This window comes from Garra rufa, chromosome 16, assembly GCF_049309525.1.
Source record: "Garra rufa chromosome 16, GarRuf1.0, whole genome shotgun sequence".
Classification (NCBI taxonomy): domain Eukaryota; kingdom Metazoa; phylum Chordata; class Actinopteri; order Cypriniformes; family Cyprinidae; genus Garra; species Garra rufa.
The window spans coordinates 16,726,634-16,748,685 of record NC_133376.1 but is presented as its reverse complement, the minus strand read 5'-3'; the positions used below and the strand labels follow the sequence as shown (position 1 = coordinate 16,748,685).

At 35.2% G+C, this 22,052-nt stretch overlaps 1 protein-coding gene across 1 annotated transcript; it reads left to right on the top strand.

Moving 5' to 3' along the window:
• The first annotated feature begins 364 nt into the window (after positions 1-364).
• dnajc4 (DnaJ (Hsp40) homolog, subfamily C, member 4) lies at positions 365-21,481 on the top strand. Its single transcript, XM_073820555.1, has 8 exons — positions 365-534; positions 1,325-1,377; positions 1,798-1,896; positions 2,620-2,710; positions 5,347-5,522; positions 12,319-12,486; positions 18,036-18,122; positions 20,068-21,481. Exons 3-8 carry the CDS (start codon positions 1,805-1,807, stop codon positions 20,162-20,164), a joined length of 711 nt encoding a protein of 236 aa, XP_073676656.1. The 5' UTR covers positions 365-534; positions 1,325-1,377; positions 1,798-1,804; the 3' UTR covers positions 20,165-21,481.
• The last annotated feature ends 571 nt before the right edge of the window (positions 21,482-22,052 follow it).

Here is a 22,052-nt window from a genome sequence, read left to right as displayed (position 1 = left end):
TTTTCTTTTATGCCTAATGCCTAAAATCATTAGGATATTAAGTAAAGATCATGTTCCATTAAGATATTTTGTAAATTTTGTCATTTTTAATTAGTAATATGCATTGCTAAGAACTTTAAAGGCGATTTTCTTTTTTATTTCTGTGCACCCTCAGATTCCAGATTTTCAAATAGTTGTATCTCGGCCATATATTGTACTACCCTAACAAACTATGGATCATAGGAAGGCTTATTTATTCAGCTTTTATGTTTATTCTGTAGTTACGTCATTGTTTATCTTAAATATATATAAATATAAATTTTCTGCCTTATATTAATTCATATTTAGTTCTCTCTAAAAGGTACAGTTTTATTGTAACGTAATTTAATAACATAATTTACATAATTAATGTACAGAAAGAGTAACCCATTGAAAACCGTTAAACAGCTGCTGTATCTGATATGAAACACTTTGTCCCTTTATGTAACAGCGCCGGTTAAGCGTTATGAAAGCAGCAGAACATGACAGCAGACCTGCGCGTGTCCGTGAATGAAGGTGACGCCATTATTTGTGTTTAATCCGCTGATTTATGTCCCACTAATGAGATCTGCAGCGCGTTTGATCAGTGTTTGTGCGCCAAGCTACACGCTTCCTTTAACTTTGTTGTTGTTGTTTTTAGCATTGCAGCTAAGCTAATAGCATGAGTCGAGTGGAGAGTGTATTAGTGTCACATAAACTGCGACAAAATATTTATCAGGCGGTTTAATTAATAAACTACTTGCGAACGTATTAAGATCGCGTCCTGTTTGGCATGGAATTAGATTATTAATGAACAACATTAGCTACCGTCTAATTTGAGTTTCACTAGCTGTGTCTCAAACCCAGTGAGCTGACTTCACAGACATCATTTTTGCTGTCATTTGTTCCGAGACAGTCGTGTTTTGAGCCTAAAAGTACTGTTTAGTTAGCAGCTCACTAGATTTTAACAGCTGACAGCTGGTTTTTTTATTTAGTGGTCACAGATTCCTGTTGGATTTGTTGTCCAGGTTTATGATGTTTAGTTATGTGAATGTTTGGATAGGAAACGTGTGATCTTTGTTGTTCACACAATGACAGTAAAATCCTGATAAATCTACATTTTGAGGACAAAACTTGATTAATAATGGGGTTGAGACCGTAGTGATTAGAGCAATAATTAGATCAGTTCAAGAACTTCAGATGTCAAAGAGTGGCCTGAACTATTATATAGAACTGTGTTTGTGTGTTTGTGTGTGTGTGTGTGTGTGTGTGTGTGTGTGTGTGTGTGTGTGTGTGTGTGTGTGTGTAATCTCTCGTGTCCATTCAGGATCTCCTGCAGAGCTGCTGACCGGCTGCATTTTAGTGGGATCCTGCTGAGCGGTATGTAGTCGCACCAAAACACAACATGCATTCAACATGTAAAGCTTCAGTCAAACAAAACGTGCATTCATCATGACAAAACCTTACTCAAACAAAATGTGCATTCAGCATGATAAAGCTTTAAGCTAAAGCAACATGCATTGAACACGATCAGGCTTCGTCCAATCCCAGCATGCATTCAACGTGATAAAAGTTTAATCCAAACTCAACATGCATTCAGCATGCTAAAACTTAAAAACAACATGATAAAGCCTCGCCCAGGCTGTACACATTCAACATGCTGAAACTGCAACAAAATACAGGATGCATTGAACATGCTGAAACAGCAGTAAATTCTGAAACAAAACTAATGTTTATCCCCATTACTAACATATCTACTGTTCCTCAGATTCTCATCTAAATTATAGTTTATTTCTACAGGAGCATCATGCAGTTGGAGGTTCATCTTCGTCTCTGTCAGAGATGTTTGTGGTTCTGTAGAAGTTCTCAGCGGCTGTTCTCACTCTGTACTGTGCACAGGTACGCACAACCAAACTGTATTTATCTGGTGAATACAGATGAAAACTTAATTATTTTAGCAATAATAATAATATGTGGAGTTTCTAAAAACAAAATGGTTTAGCTCAAATGCTTGAAACTAATTTGAGTCCTTGTGTTTTCTATTATAACAATATAATATGTTATAAAAGCACATTTTTGTGCACAGAATTTTTTTTTTTTTTTGTCATTTTGCTTCTAAAGTAAATGTGTTATTATTTAAGACTGTTTAGATATTTGTACTGAACAACAAGACAACAATACTGAGTAAAAAAATTCACTTTTTGCAGTTAGATTTTTATGAAAATTTTTGTTTGTCCAAATGGACTTGACACTAAAATTTACTTCAATTTCATTTCTGTCTAAATGTGAGCTGGTGTTCTTTAAAAATGTTGACTATTGGAGCTAATCCTGAACAATTATATAACATTTATGCTACTTAATAACCAACAAGAACTTCAAGAGCGACAAGCACCGTAAAATATAAAAATCTATTTTTGAACTATTGTTCTAATCAGGCTGTTATATTAGGTAACATAAAGTTATTTAGTAAATGATCATCTAGGGCATGAAATTGTGAGATTAGGATGCAGTCATTTAATATGTCTGTAGAGTGACTATTATTATAGTGTTGTATGAATCTTTTCATCTTGAAAACGGTGTTGGGAAATGATTTGTTTTTATTGTCTCTTATTCTGTTTATAGGTCAACTGCCAATTACTATGAACTTCTCGGGGTGAAACCAGATGCTACGCTGGAGCAAATTAAGAATGCATTTTTCGACAAGTCCAAAAAGGTTAATTTCTGGGGATTGTTCTGTCATTTTAAAGTCATTTTGGTGATAAAGTCTAGTGTTACGGTCACTTATATTAACCAGAACATTATCATCTGCTAGTGTGGACACTTTTGTAGTTATCTTTATAGTAGGGCCGGGACTCGATTAAAAAAATTAATTAATTAATTAATTAGAGGCTTTGTAATTAATTAATCGAAATTAATCGCATTTTAATCGCATATAAATATTTGACCTGAGAACAGTGAGAAGTAAGTTTTTACATATGGATTTTTAGTATACCAATGAAGAATGACTGAATACATAAGCTTAAGCAACAAAATATTGTTTATTTTTGTTCAACCAAGTCCAACAGACCAGTGCAATATTGCCATTAAGTGTCCATTAAGTGTAGCAATAGGATACAGTGTTTCCCCTAGGTTTCCATACTTTTTTTTTTTTTCCGGTACTTTACCCTACTTTGTGTAATAACGAAAACATTTATTTCAGTGAAAAAATAAGTCCAAAACTCTCTATTTTAACATTTTGAACAATAGGCTTTACAATCTTTTGCTATTTTTTTTTAAAGAAATTCTTGTGTGTTTTAATTTTTCTCATAATCAAATGAAAGCATAAACATTTATTTATTTTTAATCAAATGAAAAATAAACATCTTTAATTTTTGGCAAACAAACAGAGGTTTGCTGTTAAAATCAATAAATAATAATAATTTAACATTTAAATAATAATTGTAGTATTTTTTTCTACAATTAAGTGGTTAATGTTGTTGTTATATTTATTTTTTATCATATATATTGTTTTTTTGTCAATTATTTAAATAGGAATATTGCTCTGTTTCATGTTAAACCGTACTTTTATTTTGACAGGTTGCCGTGAAGTTTCTGTGTGTAAAGTATGATATGATGCTAGTTTTCTCAAATGAAACGGTAAAAGTGACACTGACAGCAGCTTTGGAGACAAAAAGTAGCGGGAGCATCACGCGTGCGTCAGTATGCGTGTAGTAAAAAAAAAAAAACGCGTCTCCACCATTCATACATACAGATACAAACGGAACTTGCAGGATTCGTATTAAAATGGTCTTTTTGCATTTCAGTTTTGACAGACACTAGTCCATATCGCGATTTGAATTAAGTGACAGACCAACTTTTGATTTATCAATCCAAAAATCGACGAATTTACGTGGCATTCCGCGCTATAGTAAATTCGGTTTTTATGAATAGAGTCCGCGATCCAGTCCGTGTTTTCTTGGAGGAGACATTGTAAACGCGCCCCCCTAAGATAATGGTAGGGGAAACACTGGGATATTTAGAAATATACTAGCCTACATTTCAGAAATTCAGGTACCCTATAGGTAGGTAGACCTTCTGTAAAAGCATTGAGGTGATACTTGAGGCCATAGACTGTAAAAAAGAGGCTCGATGTGCTGCGGTGGTGCTCCAGTATAATCGGTCCGCCGAAACTCATCCAGTGAGAAACGTTCCGCTGTGCAAAATTAAGTGCGATTAAAATGCGTTAAAAAAATTTAACGCGTTATTTTTGTGTAATTAATTAATCTAAATTAACGCGTTAAAGTCCCGGCCCTACTTTATAGATATCATTCTTGTTTATCAAAGGGATAGTTCACTCAAAAATTAAAATTCTGTCATTAATTACTCACCCTTATATTGTTCCAAACCCGTAAGACCTACGTTCATCTTTGGAACACAAATTAAGATATTTTGGCTAAAATCTGAGAGCTTTCTGACCCTGCATAGACAGCAGCGCAACCAACAGGTAAGGTCTACAAAGTTAGGATGGACAGCGATAAAATATTCCATGTGACATCAGTGGTTCAACCGTAATGTTATGAAGATAGGAAAATAATTTGTGCGCAAAGAAAACAAAAATAACGACTAGTAGTAGTTCCGTTTCTGTCTATGCAGGGTCAGAAAGCTCTTGGATTTCATCGAAGATATCTTTAATATTTTTGTCAAAAATGTGTCAATATTTTGTCAAAAATTAAGGCTTGATGCATTCTGACCGTGATCTATGGTTGTACAAACATTATGCCTAGTTATTCACCTCCTCACCCCTGGAGGGAGCTGTTTATTTGTGGCAGATAGTCTTAAATTCTTAGGCACTCATTCTTGAATTTTATCCCTGATTTGTTTAGTTGTTAAGTTAATAGGCACATTTATTTTGTTAGATAATTCGTCAAAATGTCTCAAATGAAAGCTATTAAATATGTTGCTGAGACAGTGTCAAGGGAAACAAGCGAAAGACGTGAGACAATTATGCATGTGCCTGCGAGAAAGAGAGTGAGAAACATCTGTTTACAGATGAAGGAGGCAGAGTGACGGCAAGATAGAGCCACTGCATGCTTGTGTGTGTGTGACAGGAGATGAGGGTACAAACCGAGGATATGGGCGCTTTGTTTCCGAGTTAGAAGCAGATAAAAGGTTTATGAGTGATGTGACTTACAGAACAAGTGAGAGTAGAAAGGTGAAAAGGTCATGAAGATGAGGCTTGTGTCATATTCTGTTCAATAAACATGAGAAATATGCTTTTAGGAAACTAAACAATTATGTGCATGTGTTGATAAATATATAAGTGTATATAAGTTTTGATGAGAACAAAAATGTCTGTCTTCTTATCTTCAGCTACACCCTGACAGTGACCCATCCAATCCTGGTCTGCACAGTCAGTTTGTGCAGCTGAACGAGGCTTACACAGTGCTGAGCAGAGAAGGGTCCAGACGGGATTATGACCTCAGGCTGAGGTACCAGTACGCTGCAGGTCCGGCCTTCAGATCCTCCAGCTCAACCAGCGGCCCCAGGTGACTGTTAGCTTCATAATCAACCAGCCTGATGTTATTAAATGCTATTTTATTGAATTTGTAAAATTAGGCATTTAATACCAACATGAAGGCTATGATATTGCCATTTATTCCATGGAATGTCTGGATACTGGATTCTGATTGGCTGGCAGGTGTGCAGTAAAACCGTTTAATGCACAGGTAGTTCCAAGTCAGTTTAATCACCGTTCTATATTAATGCGCTGCTTTAATTGATGCACGCAAAAGCACAGAGAGAGAGAGAGAGAGAGAGAGAGAGAGAGAGAGAGGTCGGAGATCGCATTGTGCTGTGCACATACATAAACTTCTTGTCAGCGTTTGCCTGCGATCCTTATTAAAATATCCTAGATACTAGATCGCTACATTATATTCCTCAGCAACGGGGTGGTAAAGCTGATGTTTTTGAATGAATTGTTGTTTGTAGAGAGAGACGCACAGCATGCAGGCAGGTAACGTTACGCACACACACAACTGTCATCTCTCTTGCCTTTAAACTCTCTCTTGGTCGATCGATAATCTACTGAAACAAATGCTATTTTTCATTCAAATAAATGTGATCTTACCGGACTATTTAATCTCTGAGTCTGATTTGAAGCGGGCAGAATGCTAGAGCTGCGTGTCATAACTGACGAAAATAACCGTCTTTTTTATCCATTCACTCAAATTTTGCGCTGCAAATATCAATCCTAGTTTTAATTTGTCTATAACCATGGAATAAGCGGGATAATCAACGGCTTGCCGTGCGTTAAAGGATTTCAAATGCACTTCGCGGAGGCAACCATCCTCCGCTTCGCGTCGGGCGGTTATTAGCCTCCACGTCGTGCATTTAAAATCCTTTAACGCACGGCAAACCGTTGATTATCCCTTACATATACTGTAGAATCCAAGGGCATTTTAGAAGATGCACAGATTTTATCACAAATTTCATGAATTTTATCCTATGTCAAAAGTGAGGAACAAATTGCAAATTGTCAGAAACAAACTAAAACTGACTACTCAGAACACTCTAGCAACTGCAATTGAGAGTTATAAAGTCAGAATAACAGGATATAAATTCGCAATTGTGAGAAATAAAGTAAGAATTGCCAGATAAAAACTTGTAATTCTGACTTTTTTGTCTCACAAATGCGAGTTTGTATCTTGCAAATCTGACTTTTTTTCTTGCAATTCCAAGTTTATATCTTCCAATTCTAACTTTTTTTCTCACAATTTAGAGTTAAATCTCGCAACTCCGAGTTTATATCTTGCAATTCTGACCTTTATTCTCGCAATTCTGACAGAAAGTGTGACTTTTTTTTTTTCTCACAGTTTGGAGTTTTTATCTCGCAATTCCGAGTTTATATCTCACAATTCTAACTTTTTATATCTTGCAATTCTGACTTATTTTCTTGCAATTCCGAGTTTATATCTTGCAATTATGACCTTTTTCTCACAATTTTGATTTTATATATTGCAGTTCTGCCTTTTTATATCTTGCAATTTGGAGTTTATATTTCACAATTCCGACCAGTTTTCTCGCAATTCTGAGTTTATATCTCACAAATCTGACCCTTTTTTTTTTTTCGCAATTCTGAGTTTATATTTCGCAATTCTGACCTTTTTCTCGCAATTCCAATTTTATATCTTGCAATTCTGACTTTTTTTCTTACAATTTGGGGTTTATATTTCGCAATTCAGAGTTTACATCTCGCAATTCTGACTTTTTTCTCGCAATTCCGATTTTATATTGCGCAATTCTGACATTTTTTCCTCATAATTTGGAGTTTATATCTCACAATTCCGATTTTATATCTCGCAATTCTGACCTTTTTTCTTGCAATTTCGATTTTATATATTGCAGTTATGACTTTTTATATCTTGCAATTTAGAGTTTATATTTCACAATTCTGACCTGTTTTCTTGCAATTCCGAGTTTATATCTTGCAAATCTGACCTTTTTCTCGCAATTCCGATTTTATATGTTGCAATTCTGACCTTTTTTCTCGTAATTCCGAGTTTACATCTCGCAGTTCTGACCTTTTTCTCGCAATTCCGATTTTATATTGTGCAATTCTGACATTTTTTCCTCACAATTTGGAGTTTATATCTCACAATTTTGATTTTATATCTTGCAATTCTGACTTTTTTTCTCGCAATTTGGAGTTTATGTTTCGCAATTCCGAGTTTATATCTTCCAATTCTGACCTTTTTTCTCGCAATTCCGTGTTTATATCTGAGCAATTCCACGCAAATGTCAACCTTACCATGAAAAAATTAAGTTTATACAAAAAGAACAAAACCCTGTTTAAGTTGTGCATTTAGGTCTGTATTTAGCTGCATCAACGTGCTTTAATAGAAATTTGAAGGAAATTGCTATGTTTTTCCACCACATATGATGGGTGCACCTATTGTAAAATTACATTTTCATTCGACTGTATTTCATGGTTTCAAATGAGAGATTAAAGACTGAATATTTTTTAATTGTGTCAACAGTAAGTATTTTGTAGAAAGATGGAGGCCTGTATGAAAAGTAAATAAACTCACTTTGTCGAAACAGCTATGATTTTTGGATTTATAAGGGCTAGATTTATGACGTCAGGACGCTTCAGCGTTGTGTCACGTCCGTAACGTTTTAAAGATTAAGTTTATTTAATTTAGTAATTACTAATGCAATTAACTTGAAACTTTCTGTACAAAGCCAACTTATGGCCATGCTTATTATGATCAACAGCCCATCTCAATTCTTTGCTCTTATCAGCCATAATAATGCGTTACGGACGTGACCGTTACGGACGTGACTCTTACAGATGCTTCATATTAATTCATATGCATACTGGCACACAAGCAGGCCCGGTTCCAGAACTAAATCACTGAGGGTGCTTCATAAATTAATGAGGGTGCTCTAACATTATACCATCATAGTCGACATTAGGGCGCGACACTGATGGCGCGCGTTGCTATTTTAAAATCAAAATACTTCATTTTTGTATGTAATGGCAAATTGATTATACTTTCGTTTTTTTATTAACTTAATTTAGAAAAAAAACGTTTGGAGCATTTTTGTTCGTAAAATATAAGTTTTTATTTTATTTTATTATTATTATTTTTAAGGAACAGCGCCCAGCGGTAGACTGCAGTCTGTTAATTTGATCAGTTTGCCTACTCAAATCATCACGATTTGCATAAAATCTATAGATATGAAATAGTTCAAGTATAAAACAATGTTAGTTTAAACGTTAAACCTAGAGATAAATGTGCGGTATTAGGCGCATATCCAATAGTTTGTGCAGTGGAAGCTGAAGACGCAGGACATGGGCGCCAGTGCATTTTTTTCAGTGGAAGCAATTTAAAATGATCTGTCAATTTTGCTCACAAAGGTAAGAGTAGGTTAATACATCATTCGGTACTGTAAAGGGTGTACTTTTATTTGTGTGCACTTAAAAAAACGTATAAAATAGTTTTAAATTATTACTTAACGAAATAAAACAAATAGAAAACAAAAACTCTCTCATTATGTAATCCGAAAAGATAAATTTCTCTTTAAAGGCGCGTCCAAAAAGGATTTTTGTTACACTGACTCAGAATACACTAGTTTATTAATATATAATTTAAATAAGCTTTACTCTTTCCGGCCCGACACATTCAGTGTTATTTATTTACCTTTGTGGCAATTTTCAGCATATTGTGTGCTTGAGCGAGGATCTGTTCCAGCTGCGCTGCAGTCCGTGCCCGGTCTCGAAAGTGAAAGCAAAAGTGAAGTCTCCTGTTGTTTCCACCAGCGCGGCATTTTTTTCTTCACCATAATTTATGGATGTCTAAAATATTAAAATAAGGAGAAACCTAAAACAGATAAAACCGGTGCCCGTCCGCCTCTGAACTTTGACGTGAAAATTGGCCTGAAGCCCAGCAACCAGAGGTGTAAAAAAGTCGGGCTAGTCGGCCGAGGATGCAACGCTCTAATTGACTGCTTTGATGCGTTACAATATGGTAGGACATTGTTTTAATGCTTACAGCAGAAAAATAATTTATTTTTTTAATGATTACTCACTGGATTGTTATCTAAATCTGCAATAAAATGACATTATTACAGCTTTAACTGAGGGTGCTATTGATTTCGTTTGATTTCGCACCCTCAAGCACCCCCGTAGAACCGGGCCAGCACACAAGTTGATGATCGATAGCCTGTGTATTTCTATTATACTGTGACCTGTTTGAGTTTTTTTCTATCATAACATTTTAGAAATTAATTCATTCTAAAATTTCAGAAATTGCGTTCTCAACTAAAAACAGCGCGGAGATGGACTGCATTTACTGTGCAGAAATGCACAGGCGGACTAAAGGGAAAAAATCGTCAAAACTATTTGAAATGTCATATAATTTCCATTGTCAGTATTATCTTATTTAAACATTTTATGTATTTCAAATAACTTGTGTCGCTATCTGCGCTGCATTCATGCATAGAGCAAGATTTTGCGTGTTCTGCGAGCATGCTGCTGAGTGAGCAAGAGATGTGCTGTGGGGTTTCAACACTCATATTTGTCTAAATATTCTTTTCTTCATTACAAATCTTGTTTGGTTTTATTTTGTATCATTGCATGTTAAAAATAATTCACTATTTTATGCAGATGCAAAATGAAGATTAGGCTTTCACATTTTATAAATATTTGTACAAAATATATTCAGCATATTTAATAACCTGTTTTGTATCTTTATTATTTAATGCATAAGCGATTTATTAAAACAAGTTTATGCTGCGAGCCTGCGACATATGCGTAATCTTGATTAACAGCAACTAATGATCAACGAATTGGAACGGCATCGGTCAATTAGATCATTTTAAAACGTCAAATATATCCTTCAATTTGCAGGTTATAACTGCGTTTGTCTCGGGTGTAGACTTGTGAAAATTTATTTTAATGCGGATCCCCACTCTAGCATTAACCTCATTTATTACTGATATTTAAGGGTTTGTGCTGAAAACTAATGCGCATGCATGACAGGGAGGTGCATGCGTGATCACTTTTTTTTCTGATAAAGCATTTTTTCTGATAATGAAACATTCAGTTCGCACCTGATTTAACGTAAGCTTTTAATTTTATTATTTGTATTTTTTATTTTATTTTTTACAAATAAAGACAGACAGGATGCGCTTTCTGCCATCTCGGTCTGTCTCTGGCTGGAGCGTTTCTCAAAAAAGAGCCAGAACTCAGCCTGTCTCACATAGGCTACAAGAGATATGACGAACGAACCAATTAAAAACGAAATTAAACACTCTCCGTTTATGTAATATGAAGGCTTTATTTCTCTCTAAAGCCACATCCAGTATAGGCCTGTGGAGATGCGAGTCAGCACTGTGAATTTCATCTGGCAGCTCACAAGAAAACATTAGTTTATTAATAAAAACATTAAAATGTCTCATTTTTGTATACATTAATTAGTTAAATAATGGCCTAAACGAATGTTTATTACTTACTATAAGTTACTATTAGACGTCTCAGTTAAAGTTTTTAAAGCATTCTATACGCATTTCCATAGTCGGATAAATTCCGCTTTCAGAAAGGTCACGTCCGTAACGGAGAGATGTCACGTCCGTAACGCTGATTTTTCCTCTGAAACATAAAAGCGAAAATTTAAACAAAATTGATGTTTTAGGTTTTGTAAATAGCCAACCCTTGTCAATTCGGCAGATATTGTTACTTCTGGTTTGTGCACTGTAAATCGCAGAAATTTTACAAAATATGTTGTCTCCCAGAAACTCGAGTCTTTTTTTGTCACGTCCGTAACGTATGTGTATTTCCCTCATTTAAAATATAAAACAGGGTTTTAGACTGAAACTTTTCTGATGTCTGGACTCTATTTTAAGGGGTTTCAAAAATATAAAGAGATGGTTCAATATATTGGTAAAGAATAAAATTTATGAGGATTTATATTTCAGGTTTTGACCTTGAATGTCACGTCCGTAACGCTGGAATTGCTGATCTCACAATTCTGACCTTTTTTCTCGCATTTCCGAGCTTACATCTTGCAATTCTGACCTTTTTCTCGCAATTCCGATTTTATATTGCGCAATTCTGACTTATTTTCCTCACAATTTGGAGTTTATATCTCGCAATTCCGACCTTTTTTCCTGCAATTCCGGTTTTATGTCTCACAATTCTGACTTTTTTCCTCACAATTTGGAGTTTAAATCTTGCAGTTCTGACTTTTTTTCTTAAAATTGTGAGATATAACTCAATTGCGAGTCCAGTTTTTTTTTTTGGACTATAAAGTTATTGATTTAATAACTCATAATTTACATGTTATGAGGTCACAATTGTGAGACAAAAAATTCAGAATTGTGAGTTTTCATTTCACTGATTATTTCTCAGAATTGTGACTTTGTCTCGCAATTCTGAATTTATTTCTCAGAATTGAGAATTGTTTAAATCTCTGAATTCTGAGTTTTTTTCTCACAATTACGACTTTATATCATGCAATTCTGAGAAAAAAAGGTCAGAACTGTGAGTTTATATGTCCATTAAGAACCTTAAACATCCATAGAACCTTTAAAGTGTACAAAGGCTTCCTAAAAGTGGAAAAAGGGTTTTCAGATTATTGTAATTGTCTACACACTAAGTTCTTTTAAGGACTATTCACTGAAAGGCTCTTTGAGAAACCTAAATGGTTCTTTTATGGCATTAGTGCTAAACCCCTTTTTAAAAGATAAAAAAAAATAAAAGTTTTTATTTTTAAGAATCACGTGTTACAAAATATTATGGTTGAGTGGCTAAAATACCAGTGTTGTGTCTCTGTTTGTCAGTGCAAAGGCTTCAGAGAGCATGCGTTACTGGGAGCAGTTCAGACAGGCCCAGCCTCAGGAGACCACAGCGGAGGAGCGGGAAAAGAGAAAGAAACGCAACATGCGTTTGGTGGGCTATTGCGTTCTAACCATGCTCATCAGTCTCTCTGTGCATTACTTTGGATTCAGGTGAGACCTAAAACATATCAGGCACACATTTTATTGACATCAACATGCACAGTGTTCCATCCTAATATTTTTCAACACACTCTGAATGATGCCGCGCAGATAAGTGATTGTTTTGCAACTGTTTGTATGAAATGCAGTGCAAAATGTTTTCTTTTGTTCACGCGTCGGTTTTCTGATGAGTAGGTGATAATGATGTTTTGTTTTTGAAACGCATTTCGTCTGTCCCAGAGCCAGACAAACCCCAGTAGAATGTGTTCACTGGTTTCCCATAATCCCTGATGTTTAGTTATGCTTTCCAGTATCAGCTAAATGTTTTTACACCTTGAATTCAGGCGACTGAGATTAAGTATCTTTTATAAACAGACGCTGCTCGGTTGACGCGTAGCAGAAGCGCACTTAAAATGTTTTGAAAAATGATCAAATGTTTTATTGCCCTGTCAGTGTCCGTGTGCCCTTTTAAATGCGACCCTGAAGCTATGTGGGCACGTCGTGGATGTCTGTTCACCCCTACAAATATATATGTTGTAGGGCTGTCCCCGACTATGAATTTTCATAGTCGAATCAGAATTTTCGAATCTTTCTATAGTCGACCGATAGTCGAATCATCTAGGCCTATGTGTGTGTGTGAATGGGTTGGGAGGGGCACGACACTATAGTCAGCAGGAGGGTAAAACAGTTTTTATTTTATTTTACACACTGCACACAGCAACAACTTTTAATAAAGCGACCAAAACTGCCTGCCAACTGACAAACGAACTTATTTAGGTTTAAATAAAAACACCGAACGCGTCTTTTAGTTATAAAAACGCGAGGCGCACAGCACTGCCTTTTTTGCTAAGCAACGACCGAAACAGCTGTCCTGTCAGTCAAATCAAAGGATTATAGCGCGAACGCTCTAAAATCTTAGTTTTTTGCTGTTAAGTAAACTGTCATATTAGCAGAAACCCTAAATAATACAGCTCCTGGTTACCCACGATAGACACCAAAGGTTTCTCCTCCATTTCTTGCAGTCTCCGGACTTTTTAAGCAACGGTAAACTTTCGCCATCACAACAGAAGGCCCGCCTCTCCATTCATTCGATTGGACAATGGAAAAGAACGCGAATGACGTTGGGCGTTTTTCCCATAGATATATATACATAGATACCGCATTGGACCGCTCCAAGCACGTAGATGCGTCCGCCATTTTGGAACGGTCCACTTGACGTCATTCACCATACTGTAGGTTCGCAGACCAACGGCTGTGCAGGACTGTGGCTTTTCGAATTTTCAGTGATTACTATGAGATCTATGGGTGAATGACGTCAAGTAGACCGCAGTGAAATGGCGGATGGCTTACGTATAACGGCCCATAGAAACAGTCGCTAATGAGGCATCTATGTATATATATCTATGGTTTTTCCGCTCAAGAGTTTTTTTTTTTTCAACTTCAGGCGCTCAGAGCGCTCCTGCAAAAACGCGAGGCGCGGGGGGCGCATAAACAGAGCGCAGAACGCTCACTGCCAGTAGACGGTGGGCCGAGGGTCCGTATCTGCTTTACTTTTCGAAATGGATGATCCCCATGGAGGGAGAACCTGGATTTGTAAAGTTGGGACGGTTGTTTTATTCTCAACGATATGAAAAGTGTTGCCACTCCCATTTATTGCACATTTTCCACGAAATCATAATTCGCGACCCGTAAATATGCAGGCAAACGCGGTTGCCTACTATATCAGTTGAGCCAATAGCGCGGCAAGATATTGACACGGGATTATTATTAACCAATCAGATGTAGTTTATTTAGAACAGCTGTTACACGGATGATTTAGCTATCAGACACGAGCAGCAGCAGCGCATTGCATATACAAACACAATTTTTCTCCCCATAGACAGATAATATGGAATAATAAATATATTAAATATAAGAACAAAACCATTTTTTATAATAATTGGATTGAAAATGGTATTCTGTTGGTTTCACAGCTGTTTAATAATGAAAGATATCTTCTTACATATAGCGAATTTTTAAAGAAATTTGGTATTCCAATCCCTCCTCGTGAATATAGCATTGTAATTGATGCAATACCAGCGGGATTTACGAGACTTTTACAAGGTTGTAATGAATCCATGCAGTCAACTTTCAAAAAAGAGATTTTACTAAATGGTATTAATATTAAAGATAAAAAATGCAATAATTCTCTTTTTAGATATTTGATTCATTGTCCTGCAACATTTCGATGTAAATACTTTTGGAATAACCATTTTGAGAATATCAATTGGAAACTGATTTGGACCTATAATAACAAATTTTGTGTCACCAACAAAGTCAATGAAACTTATTTTAAAATTATACACATGATTTATCCAACTAACCTGTTTCTCAAGAGATTCAAAAATGATTTAGATGAATTTTGTGTTTTTTGTGGAATAACTGCTGAGTCTATTTTGCATCTTTTTTTTGAATGTATATATGTGAAATACTTCTGGATTGACATTGAATGTTTACTTGTAATGTTGAGTGGTTCTAAAATTAATATAAGTAAAAGAGATGTTATTTTCTTTTGTGATAAAAAAGACATGGATAACGGTCACAATTTTATGTTAAATCTTCTTATATTATTGGGAAAGTTTTACATACACAAATGTAAATGGTCTGGAATTAAGCCCAGTATTTCTCATTTCAAAATTGACTTAAGAAATTATTTTGAAACTCTTCAAGGACTGTCAAGCCGAAAAGCTATCAGAACTTTAACCATTTTAAAAAAACTGAACTCTTCCTCTTTGTTATGATTATTTTGTATATCCCCTTGTTTTTTTTCTTATTATTGTTAATTTTTTTCACATTTAATTTTTTTTTTCTTCTAAAAATTAATCAGTGTTTATGATTGTAATACATTGTGAATTGAATGTTAATTGTTCAAGTAATGCAATAAAAAAAAAAAAAGCAGCAGCGCATTGATCATCGTCAAGGACATTCATTGTGTGATTGGAAGTATTCATTTAATTAGAATATGATATCTATATAAAATGTTTGTTTTGTACACTGTGTTGTTCAAACGTGTGTAAGCGTCTCGTTAGTGTCGTTTTAGTAGGGTAACGTTTCAGTTGGCGAACTAGTAGTAGCCATAGCCGTTGTAGAATATCATATTTAATATCTATTTAATATTTACTATCATATTTTACTTTCGGGCTAGGCCTTTTCACATATATGTGCAGTGTAGTTGCAGTAACAATATAAGATTAGTACAAAAAATAATATAAATTAAATATATTATATATAAGAGCAAAATAGATATACAGTATGAACAACATATACAGATATATCTGTATATGTTGTTCATACTGTATATCTATTTTGCTCATATATAATATATTTAATTTATATTATTGTAAACCATACTATCTTAACTGTATACTACTGTCCATACAAACAAAAGTTTGGAAACATTACTATTTTTAATGTTTTTGAAAGAAGTCTCTTCTGCTCATAAAGCCTGCATATATTTGATCAAAAATACAGAAAAAACAATAATAGTGTGAAATATTATTACAATTTAAAATAATAGTTTTCTATTTGAATATACTTTAAAAAGTTGTTTCTGTGATGCAAAGCTGAATTTTCAGCATAATTACTCCAGTCTTCAGTGTCACATGTGACATCCAGTCTATCACATGATCCTTTACAAATCATTCTAATATTCTGATTTATTATGAGTGTTGGAAACAGTTCTGCTGCCTAATATATTTGATGAATAAAAGGTTAAAAAGAACTGCATTTATTCAAAATAATAAATAAAAAAATTCTAATAATATAAATCTTTACTATCACTTTTTATCAATTGAACACATCCTTGTTGAATAAAAGTATTGATTTTATAGCAGCAGAACTGTTTCCAACTTTGATAATGAATCATATTAGAATGATTTCTAAATGATCATGTGATAATGATCCTAAAAATTCAGCTTTAAATCACAGAAATAATTTAAAGTATAATAAATTGAAAATCAATCATTTTAAATTGTAATAATATATAACAATGTTACATTTTTTTCTGTATTTTTTTTAACAAATAAATGCAGGCTTGATGAGCAGAAGAAACTTCTTTCAAAAACATTAAAAATAGTAATGTTTCCAAACTTTAGACCTGTACTGTGTCTAATACTGCACCGCCTGTCTATACAATATAATACCAACCTTCCTTTGCAGTTTCTTCAACTAATACTGCCTTCTCTCTTCTCCTTTGTGCTCGTTTTATCTTCGTGATATTTGTGAAATGGCTGTAGCACTCCCTGTGGTAGCCAGTGTTAGCTGGTTTGACTAACTGGTTTGTAGGTTCATGGCTGTGTAACTTGTACGACTGTACTGCCTCTTCTGCAATGATACCTTCTCTGCCCTCAAGGTCTTTCCACAGAAACACTGATTTAATAAATTTCTCCCAACTTATGTCTGTGAAGGGAATGGTGGGTCCACCACTTCCCTCAAATATATGCATACAGCACTTCATGTTTTGCCATTTCTTCCAAGTAAACATGGGCGGAAAAAGAGTATTGTCTGTCTCGTTTTTCATGACGTTGTGTTTCCAAGCAATACCATTGTCAAATGTGTTAAATCAGAAGGGTGTATTTATTAAAGATTACAAATAAATGACAGGACCTCGTATGACAAAAGGTGATTACATAAAATAAAAACAGTACAAATGGATAACGTTACCTCTACGTACTCATTTTGTGTCAAACTGAATATGTAGCAAAATTAGGTAAAATATTTCTCATCTTAAATAACACAATCTTAAATCCTGGGCGCGAAGCGCGCCAGTGTGTTCACAAACGCGTCACCAACACCGACACTTTCCATGTACGCTATTGGATGAAGGCATCAAATACGTCATGCAGGTCGGACCCCGCACGTAGTTGCTTGCGCTATTCGCCGGGAAAATAACCTAGAGAAAGTTATCGATATTATAGTAATGGACAAAGTGTGTGAGTGGCAACAATTTTTATTTACTTTGTTGAAAAGCGTAGCGGTTACATATAAAAAACTGGGTTATCCCTCACCACAGATCGTTTGAAAACACGAAATCTCCACTCGGCCCACCGTCTACAGCAGAAAACCATTCAAAAGAGGCGCCTCCAATTGCAAAAACGCGTTCGGTGTGATCGCCGCCTAATCCCTGCCGTCAAAATGGTCCGCATCTCATCATGGATCAGGGCAAGTGAAAATTAAATCTGTCACAGGGGTGGTTAGATTTATTCACAAACACGTTAAAAATATTTATTGAACGCTTCTTTCTTTTCACTTTTGTTTTTACTGCATTATCATAATCAAAGGCTGTATATAACGTAATATAACCGTACAAAACCAGTAGTTCTGTGTGCAATTAGACATTGAGCACCCCCATATTGCCAAAATGGTATGATGCTCGTTTCACCCGCGAAGATTCGACTGTGAGATCGGTGGTCGAATCAGGCTCTGCATATCGATGCATCGAATCTTCGACTATTTGAGGACAGCCCTAATATGTTGGCAGTAAATCTGTTCACCTTTGACCTCTCGGCTGGTCTGTCATGCAGGAAACTGGAAGAGGTCCATAATAACTTCATGGATGAGAAGGATAGAGTCATCACTGAGATCTACAACACATCCAAAGAAAGAGCCAGGTGGGGAACGCTTTGAAGTTACACATGTCGCCTTAGGAGGCACATCAGAGGATTGAATACAAAAGCTGTAGCGTTTGAAACCATTAGGGAATACATGTTAACATGTAATGGAGAGATAAAATAAGACGATTCATCTCATGTTATTTGACATCCTTTATGGACGTGTTCTTTATCAGCAACTCATTCAGCCCCCTAATGAGATTAAACTACTGAAGGCTAATGCAATTTGTAAGTCATTTTGATTAAAAACCATCTGCTTTTTATGAATTCTGCTTTATTTTATTTTATTTTATTTTAATTTTTGGGACATATCAAAAAATCTGACCTTTTCTGGATTTAAGTGCTAAAATCAGGTCCCCTGTGCATCTACCAACACAAAAAATGTGAACAGCACAACAGTACTTTTTTTTTGGTAAGCCTTTCTCTGCGAGCTTGTGAAAAAACGACCCATGAAGTAGAAAAGGGATCTTGCTATAATATTACTGCCCCTTAATCTGCATGTATCCACCCATGGCGCCGTCATTTTGTTTTAGCTAGCGACAGCGGTGTACCAGTTCTAACGCAAAAGTGAGAGCAAAGCATTCTAATTGTTCTGTCTTTGGCTGCACAGACAAGCACAGAAACCATTTAAAGTCCCAGCCTCAGAGAAGACAACAGAGCAGTGGATTTATTGATTTAAAGCCCCGATATACTTAAAACAAAACCAAAGAATGAACTGATATGACGTCATTTTGAACAAAATCAGGCCAAAATGAAGTTTGTAACAGCTCACCAAAGCGAAATTTCTGGGGGAGTTTGTTTTGGTTCCTTATGGTGTGTTCACACTTGTAGTTCGGTTTGTTTAGTTCATTTGGTCTGGACCAAAAAGGAAAATGATACATTTAGTCCTCATCTGCTTAGCGTTCACACTGGCATTTTTGACAGCGAACCTAAAGATACTGAACCTAAAGGTGACAACCATTTTCTGTGTGTGTGCTTAAGATGTGTGCACTCATAAAACCATATATGTGACCCTGGACCACAAAACCAGTCTTAAGTCGCTGGGGTATATTTGTAGCAATAGCCAAAAATACATAGTATGGGTCAAAATTATTGATTTTTCTTTTATGCCAAAAATCATTAGGAAATTAAGTAAAGATCATGTTCCATGAAGATTTTTTGTAAAATTCCTACTGTAAACATGTCAAAATGTAAATTTTGATTAGTAATATGCATTGTTAAGAACTTAATTTGGACAACTTTAAAGGTGATTTTCTCAGTATTTTGATTTTTTTGCACCCTCAGATTCCAGATTTTCAAATAGATGTATCTCGGCCAAATATTGTCCTATCCTAATAAACCATACATCAATAGAAAGCTTATGTATTGATCTTTCATATGATGTATACATCTCAGTTTTGTAAAATTTAACCTTATGACTGGTTTTGTGATCCAGGGTCACATATCAGAAGTTTAAACTGATATGGTTTTAAAACGCCTGATTTAGCGTGATAGACATGATAATCATAACCAAACAGATGTTTTTTATCAGAGTATCTGAGGTGCAAGCTGTAAAGGCACAGCCCTATTCTGGAAAAGGGGACGAGGAGCAGCAGCTCATTTGCATTTAAAAAGACATGCACGAAAACAGGTGTCTCCTTCCATTCAAAATAGGCATTTTCAAAATGATATAATACATGATCTGTGGGGTATTTTGAGCTGAAACTTCACAGACACATTCTGGGGACACCTGAGACTTTTATTACATCTTGTAAAGGGGCATAATAGGTCACCTTTAACATTTGATATAATTATTAGCTTTTCATCAACTCTCTGCTGTTCCCTCGCGACCCCCTCATTTGGTAAACCGTGTCCTTGCATAATGACAGTGAGTTTTGTATGGGAATATTTTCTTCAGAAATTGTAAAACCTGTATTTAATCATGCTGCTTTCGGGTTTTCCTCAGAGTGAACGGCTTTAAGAAGCAGCAGGAGATCTTGAGACAGAAGCACGCAGAGTTCGTGGAGAGATACAAGATCCGCAGTAATGGAGAAGAAAAATAAAACAAGGAAAAGACACAGGGTTATGGAGAGAGTGCAGGTTGTGAATGAATGTGAAAGAGTGAACTGTATTGTGTGTTTATAGTTTTTATCATATTTTCTAACATCACAGTGTGTCAAATCCACAAACACAGCAATATTTCAGCCCTTTCTCAGTCCTGTTTTTTCACCCAACTCCGTCAGATGAAGGTTACAAGGGGTGCAAGGCAAATCGGGCTGATTATAGGCCAACATGGCTTTTCGTGAGGTGTTTTAAACACCTGAACACTTACTGTATTGCCTGCATTTACAGGCGACGTTGTAACTGCACCTGGAAAGGGTGTTATGGAAACATTGCATTCCTGATAAAGTAGTTCATGAAAACACTGTACATTGTGCACTTTGTTAAGCTCAGTGTGTGTGTGTGTGTGTGTGTGTGTGTGTGTGTGTGTGTGTGTGTGTGTGTGTGTGTGTGTGTGTGTGGGAGAGAGAGTTTCTCATGGAAGAATGTTATACAGATGGACAGATCAGTGCTGTCCAGTGTGAGTTTTATTTCAGGTGCTGGCTATTTTCCAACTATATTGAATGCAACATCAAATAATTTTATCTTGAACAGGAAGTGAATGGGTTTTTGGCAAGTAATGAGAAGTTTCTTTCACCCGTGTAATAGATCTAGGCTTCATATCAAATGCATTTCTGACAAATGCATGCCCTGTGACCCCTGCTGTCACAAGGCATAGATCCCAAAATGAAGTCTTTTGAGATTTCCAAGTCATTGCCTTATTTGAAGAATGGGAAAATATTTTAGGGTTTGACATCTAATGTAAATTCCACATTAGATATTCACCAGAGGGCCTTCATCTTTATAAATCAAATATTGATTTTGTGTGAGATCAATCTAATGTAAGCCTTAATGTCACTGGGTTTTGAAGTGATTAATAATTAAAGATGATATGGATCTCAGTTATGTAAAGCTTTTTATCTGCGCGCATGTGTGGTTCTGTAGATTTTTTTGCAAACTCCTTCAGTGTTCTTACACAACTATTCAAAGGTTTGGGGTTGGGAAGATTATTTTAAGGTTTCTGAAAGAAACTCACTCAAGTCTGCACTTATTTGATCCAAAATGAAGTAAAAACATCTTAGTATTGTAAAATAATTCAAAGTAACTGTTTTGTATTTGAATGCATTTTAAAATGTAATTTATTTAGTGATGTAAAAGCTGAATTTTCAGCATCATTACTCCAGTCTTCAGTGATTAGAAATTTCTGAAATGAAATAAAAAGAACAGCATTTATTGAAATCAAAATCTTTTGAAGCACTATAAATATCTTTACTGTCAAATTTGATAAGTTTAATGCATTCTTGCTGAATAAAAATACTTATTTATGACCCTAAACTTTTGAACGAAAGTTTACATACACTTTGCAGAACCTGCAGAATGTTAATTATTTTACCAATATAAGAGGGATCATACAAAATGCAAGTTATTTTTTATTTAGTACTGACCTGAATAAGGTATTTCACATAAAAGATGTTTGCATATAGTCCACAAGAGAAAGTAATAGTTGACCCCGTTCAAAAGTTTACATACACTTGATTTTTAATATTGTTACCTGAATGATCCACAGCTGTTTTTTTTTTTTGTTTTTGTTTGTTTTTTTGTTTAGTGATAGTTGTTCATGAGTCCCTTGTTTGTTCTAAACAGTGAAACTGCCTGCTGTTCTTCAGAAAAATCCTTCAGGTCCCAAGAATTCTTGTTTTTTTTTCAGCATTTTTGTGTGTTTGAACACTTTCCAACAATGACTGTATGATTTTGAGATCCATTTCACTCAAATGCAACTATTACAGAAGGTTCAAATGCTCACTGATGCTTCAGAAGGTAAAATTAACTTATTTTGTCTTCTGGGAAACA